Here is a 6662-nt window from a genome sequence, read left to right as displayed (position 1 = left end):
CCGGTTCGGATCCCACATATGAGGGCCAGTGACACTGCCCTCCACAGCTAAGATGCTGAATAACAGCTCAACTTGGAGCTGGGTGGCCGTGAGTCACTGGCGAAGGTGTAGGCTGCAGCCCCTGTGGCAGTGGGTTGCCATGGGCTACCGTATGTAGCCAGCAGCCAGCGTGAGTGGCCAGCAGCTGCAGTGAGCGGCCGTCCAGATGCCAGCGACTGATCTGCCTCGCCCAGGAAAAGCGCAATGAGGGTGCCAACTTGGGCCAGTGAAGCAACGTCCTCCACAACTAGACTGAAGAACAAAACGACAGCAACTTGTCTGTTCCCATCTCCCCAATTCCCCAATAAAAATCTTTAAAAATAATAATAAAATAAATAAATAAATAAAAAACAAGTACTGGTAAGAATTCTGAGAAATGGAAACCCTTGTGCATTGCTGTTGGAAATGTAAATGGTGTAGCCACTATGGATAACAGTATGGAGGCTCATCATATTTTAGAAATAGAATTACCATATGATCCAGCAATTCCACTGCTGAGTTTATACCCCCAAAAACTGAAAGCAGGAGCTTGAACAGATACTTGTACTACCACGCTCATAGCAACATTATTTACAATGGCCAAAAGGTAGAAACAACCCAAGTGTCCATCAGTGGATGAATGGATAAACAAAGTGTGGTCTATCCATACAATGGAATATTATTCAGCCTTAGAAAGGGAAGACATTCTGACATATACTATAGCATAATGTCTTCAAGGTTCCTCCGTGCTAAGTGAAATAAGCCAGTCACAAAAGGAAAAATACTAATGATTCCACTTAAATGAAGTACTTATAGTAGTTAAATTTACAGAGACAGGAAGTAAAATGGTGGTTCCCAGGGGCTAGAAGAGGGGGTTTGGGGAGTTAGTGTTTAATGGGGACAGAGTTTTGGTTTGGAAAGATGAAAAAGTTCTGAGATGGACAGTAGCGATAGCTGCACAGCAGTGTAAAGGTACTTATTGCCACTAAACTGTACATTTAAAAATTGTTTAAATTGTAAATTTTGTTATGCATATTTTACCATAATAAAAACAATTTTTAAAATGTCTGTTATCTGATCATTATTCCCTGCTCCTGCAGAAAGCTTAGAAGCCTTTTGTAGACTTCATCCCCAAACATCCGGAAAGAAACAAAAGGCGGTAAATAGCAAAATGGTATTTCAAAAGCTGGCCTGCCTTAGTTTGAATTTTTCAATAACAAGTCACTTTAGCATCACATCCCCTCCCATCCTGCTCCCCTCCCCCAAAATTTGGCAAGTAGGAAAACAAGAGTGAAATTCAAAACCAGAGGCAACAGGACAGACTCCTATGGGACGAGAACAGTTTCCAGGAGCCAGGAGCTGCCACTCCAAGGAGGCCAGTACAGCATGGCTTGGGGAGGAGCTCAGCTCAGGCGTGAGAAGCCGGCCTGTCCTGTCACTCGCCCTGCAGTGGCAGCACAGGCACCTGAAATATCTTACACTCGGAAGTCACCTACCTCACAAAAGTGGTTCTCGATAATGTTTAAAGCAGTCAGGGCAACCTGATGGTTCTCGTGAAGTTGTAAAGCCTCGATTCTATCAACCCCACCAAGTTCTTCTATCAGAAGACACAGGTTTTCCTTCTCCAAATGCTTCTCTGCTGCCTGGGGGTGATGGGATGAGAGGGAGTGAGACTCTGAGCAAAAGCCTGAGGCGGGACAGCTTCTCTGGTGGAATCAGACCAAGGCTCCCGTTCCAGAATGGGCAGTCAAGGTTTCGCTTTTCCCAAATTGATTGAAAACTGCACGGTCGGGTCGTCTTCCCACTTTGGGTATTTGTGTTATATATACTTAGGTTTCTCTTCACAGCACAACATATGCTATTTCTTTTGCTGGATATGCTGCCATCCATAAATGTACCTCTATCGCTATTTAGTAGATATCCCCTGTCTAATTAATGGAAATTGTTTTAAATAAGTTTGAAAGAATGTTCAAGTAAAGCTAGGTAAATGCAGGTGTTTTGGCTCTATACTCCCTGAAAGCCTTGAGAGATGGGACAAGAGGCCCCTGTAATTCCACCATTACAAATAATGAAGTCCCTGGAAACAAATAACTTGCGAGGATTTGTCATCCAGGGCTATTCATCCACTCCAACATGTGTCCATATACCATGGGCAAGGCACCCACACTGGAGATGCCCATGTAATTTAAAGAAGGCCTTTCATAACCCGTACTATTGGGGAGACAGGTAAATAATTTCTACGGTGTAGAAAGTATAATAAACGGTCAGAGGTTTAAGTTACAGAAGATGTACACAAAAGGCTCAGGCTGTAATACAAGGCCTTATAATGGACAATACTGTGCCAAGCCCATCACAGAAGAATGACATTCCCAAAAGAAGGAATGGCGAGGACAAAATTTTGAAGCAGTAAGTTGCTGTGTGTTATGAGACAAGGGAGTAGTTCAGTTGTAGAGAGAGATAAAGAACAAATTTTGCTGTCATGCCCGGAAAAGCTCTGCTCGCTATTTTGTGAGCAGCAATAAAAAACCTGTGGATCAAATGCAACATCCTTTGAGCCATGTTTTTTACCCGATGAGGGTCTGTCAAAGCCTTGATACCCTCTCATCTTATCTGTGGGTCCAAAATGAGTTACCGTATTTGAGTGAAGAAACTAGGAAAGGAATCAATATGCTAGGTTAGCCTCAGAAAGACATCTGGACTGTGGAGGGCAGCAGGAGCCCTGGAGAAGGATTTCGGACCCTAATAGCAGATGGCCCCAAAGTTACTTCAGAGAATGTCAACTGCCCTCTGCTGCCCATTTGAAGCTTTCTCCTGCCTTATCTAGATCTTTCTAACCTACTGTCTCTGATCCAGGGGCTTCACTGGTCCATCAGGTGGGATTTGCCTAGACTCTCCCAAGGAAAAATCCCAAGTGTTTAATTTAAATGAAGCAGATGAAAGCACAAGTGTGCTTTCACAAATGTGTTATGTCCAACTTGGTCTACTGGCTGCCAAGTCCTCTCTGTGTGATTGGCTCGAAGTCTCAGTGTCTAATTGGGCTGTGTTTCAAATCTGTTCTTGACTTAGGTCTGTTCTTTTCAAGACAGTTACATGAAAAGGGTGCTTAAGATGAGCTTTCAAAAGGAGTTCCCTGGTGTTACTTTGAAACTTTTCAAAAGGACCTTAACCAAGATGGTCCCAGATGATCCCTGCCTCCTCTTATTCACACCCTTACATAGGTTCGGGCTGATCTGTGTAACCAACAGGGTGTTGTTGAAATGAACCCCTTTATAGATCCTAAAAGACAGAGGGGCTTCCACCTGCTTTCTTAGATTACATGCTCCAGGGGAAGCCAGCTGCCACGATGGGAGGACACTCAAGCATCCTATGGAGAGGTTTGTGTGGTGAGAATAACTTCCCAGGCACGTCAGTAAGTCATCTTGGAAGCTGACCCTGAGCCTCCACCAAGTGTTCTGATGAGACTGAAGCCCCAAGTGACATTTTGGACCTCGTGAGAGACCCTGAGCCAGAACCATCCAGCTAAGTGGCTCCTAACCCTGGAAACTATGCGAGATAATATGTGTGTGTTTTAAGCCCACTAGAGCCTGCCATGTGGATAACTATTTGTTTCCTGCTTCAAACCATCGATTGGTTTCTCCATCTCACTTGGAGTCAGTCAGAGTTCTCATGAATCTTATGTGATCTGGCCCCTGGGTGCCCTGAGTCTGATCTCCCACTACCTTCTACTCCATCCCTTTGCTCTGCTCTGGCCACCCTCCCCTTTGCTCTTCTTTTCACCTAGAATGTTCTTCCCCAGATAGCCACATGACTCACACACTTCTTTGAGGTCTTTGCTCACATGTTAGTCCTCAGAGAAGTTTCTCCTAACTATTGCATATTAGAGATTCCCTCCCCACTCCAAGCCATCAGTGACTGCCTCTTTATCAGCTATATTTACCCATAACTCCCCACCTAATGTGCCTGCTCTCCTCCCTACCACTACATAAGCTCAGTGAGATCAAGGACTTTGCTCTGTCATACACTGAGCATCTAAAATAGTGCTGGGCATAGAGATGCTCATTTGAGAACATGAAGATAATGGACCTTCTTTGAAAGGTCTCTTGTTATTTTCCATAAAACATCTGGACAGAGGGAGGGAATAAGGGGGTGGCCAGGAAAAGGACTCTTACTTGGGCTTTAAGAACCACCTTAAATGTCTTAAGTTTGGAGACTGCTGTTTAGAAACCAACCTGTTCAGAAAAGCTCACCTGGAGGAGAAAATTGATGATGTCCAGGATGATGATGATAATTTTGGTGTCTTGGATGGTGAGCAGGTTCACCAGTGGCTCCAAGACTCCAGAGTGGATGAGCTGGATCAGCTGGTCCACGGTGCCCCCAGTTGTGAAGTTAGCCACTATCCAGACAGCCTCTTTCTGGACTTTAAAATCTCCCTGCAGAAAGAGAACATGTACATTCCTTACAGATCCTGAAGAACTTAAATATAGTGATACTAACTTGGTTCCGTTTCTAGGTAGGCTGGTGACAGTCAGAACTGTACATGCGATTTACACAAAACACCCTGGCAACTTGCCTCTAGCTCTGCAGCAGAAGACAGCATCTCTGAGAAGCCAAGAAAGAGGCAGGCAGACTCATATGGGGTTTTAGAGGGAGTTTCTAAGTTCAAACAGATTCATTTCCTTAAGTCAGTTTATGGGAAAAATAGGACCAATATATACTAATCCAGGTAATTAATATAGATTAGGAATTATGCTTGGAATTTTAGATTCTAGCCTATGTCTACATTTCTAGGCTTTCTGTCCAGTAAAACTTTGGGCAAGAAGTTCCATAGTTACAAAGCTGAGCACACAGATGTGATATTGGGGACTGAGCCAGCCCAGATGTGCCAGAAGACCACTGACATATCACTCAATGCATCCCTTGCATTTATGAAAAGCACATGGTCCAGAGATATGGGAGTAATTTATCATGGGTCTTTCTATCCCTGGGAGAAGGAGTTGTTCCCATTTTGTGGCCTGGGAAAACTGTGACCTCAATTTAAGGCAAAAATAAAAAACCAAACAACTTACGGCTCCAAGCAAGTTATAGTTCAAACGGCAGAGTTTGAAAAGAGATTACTTCTTGATTCATGACTGGATGCTTCTGATTAGAATATGCACAGACTCACGGTAGAACACAGGATAGGAAGCGTCTAATCCAGGGGTCGGCAAACTTTTGAGATGGAAGAGCCGCCAGGGGTTAGCCAACTCTGGCTCGCGAGCCACATGCAGCTCTTTGGCTACGTACATGTGGCTCTGAAGTAAAATTGAAAATGAAAATAAAACTATCATAGTTTCATTTATAAAAATCTTAAAGGATATTATTCACATAATGATGATTATGTAAAAATACATTTATGGCTCTCAAATAATTTATAAATTGTTGTGAGGGACAGGATTAGCCCTTCCCGGGGTCAGCAGACTTTTGAGATGGAACGTACCCAAAGAGTCGCATGTGGCTCGCGAGCCGCAGTTTGCCGACCCCTGGTCTAATAGATTGAAAGATGCTATGGTTTGGGTTTCACACCTGGCCTAGCCTTTTCATACTTAATGAAAACTTGGAAACCCACCATCCACTCTCAGAGCAGAAACACCTTAGCAGGAAAGCACAGCTTTAAAAGGTGGTAAGAAGAAATGCTGGTGATATTGTACTGGGGGAGGGAAGTGACAATCAGGAGGAAGAAGGAAGTTTTATTGTATTTCTACTTTCATATTTGGATTTTCTGTGTATATTACCACTTTATTCAATGTGATTTTTATACTGAAAAGGCCACCTTTCTTCAGTGTACTATATCACCATAACCAGATATGTTTTTCGTTGTAAAAGTAAACGAACCTTTTCCGTCTTTTGGCAAGTAAAGAGTAGGTGGCACATTCTTTGAACATTACACAGAGATAAGCTACTATTTACCAGCTCAAGATTTTTCTGGATATTTGAGCTGTGGGGCCACCTTTTCATTGAATAATGCTTGTTTAGTCTTCTAAATTTTTCATGGGTTGTTCAAAATGGGATGCCCACCCCCCTCCCTTTTTTCGGGAGAGTTAGGAAACTAATGTTTCATAGCATCGTTGTGATCTCAATTAGTTTGCTTCTTCTCCTGTGTCTGAATTCCTGAAAGAGTTCAATACAGGGCCAGTTGGACTGAGTGTACCACTTACATTTTTTAGCAGAGCCACCAAGGGAGGCAGCACATTGCAAGCAATCAGCTGCTGGATGTGCTGGTGGGGCCCTGCGGCCACGTTGCTCAGGGCCCAGGCTGCCTCCTTCTGGATGGTGGAGTTGGGGTGCCTCAGAAGTTGGGGCAGCACACTCAGGATGCCCGCATCGATGGCCACCTGTGTCTGGAGGTCTGTTCCCGTGACGATGTTCCCCACAGTGGCGAGAGAGGGGGTCTGGAAGAACAAGGCTAGAATATTGCAAATTTATCACAGTGGAAGGTGACAATCACACCAAGATCTGTGCCCTCCCAAGCATGAGTCATGTTATGCTGATGGCAATGATTATATCCACACCCCTTCTTAATTCAGCACATTGATGGCTGTTTATAGAGCTTAGAGGTACTTGCCAGCCTCCCAATAGTGCTGGCTCAAGTGGACTAGAAGTCAAGG

The 6662-nt window shown here is 44.0% G+C and overlaps 1 protein-coding gene across 1 annotated transcript in view; it reads right to left on the bottom strand.

The window, feature by feature from the left end:
• KPNA7 (karyopherin subunit alpha 7) overlaps positions 1–6662 on the bottom strand; it is a 41040-nt gene that overhangs the window by 1215 nt on the left and 33163 nt on the right. The window contains exons 8-10 of the mRNA XM_019655560.1: positions 6213–6446; positions 4266–4448; positions 1515–1661 (exon numbers count right to left, since the gene is read on the bottom strand). Of these exons, the coding sequence (XP_019511105.1) occupies positions 1515–1661; positions 4266–4448; positions 6213–6446 (564 nt within the window). The remainder of the gene's footprint in view (positions 1–1514; positions 1662–4265; positions 4449–6212; positions 6447–6662) is intronic.

Source organism: Hipposideros armiger, unplaced genomic scaffold (assembly GCF_001890085.2).
Source record: "Hipposideros armiger isolate ML-2016 unplaced genomic scaffold, ASM189008v1 scaffold_242, whole genome shotgun sequence".
Classification (NCBI taxonomy): Eukaryota; Metazoa; Chordata; class Mammalia; order Chiroptera; family Hipposideridae; genus Hipposideros; species Hipposideros armiger.
This window is presented reverse-complemented; position numbering and strand designations above follow the sequence as displayed.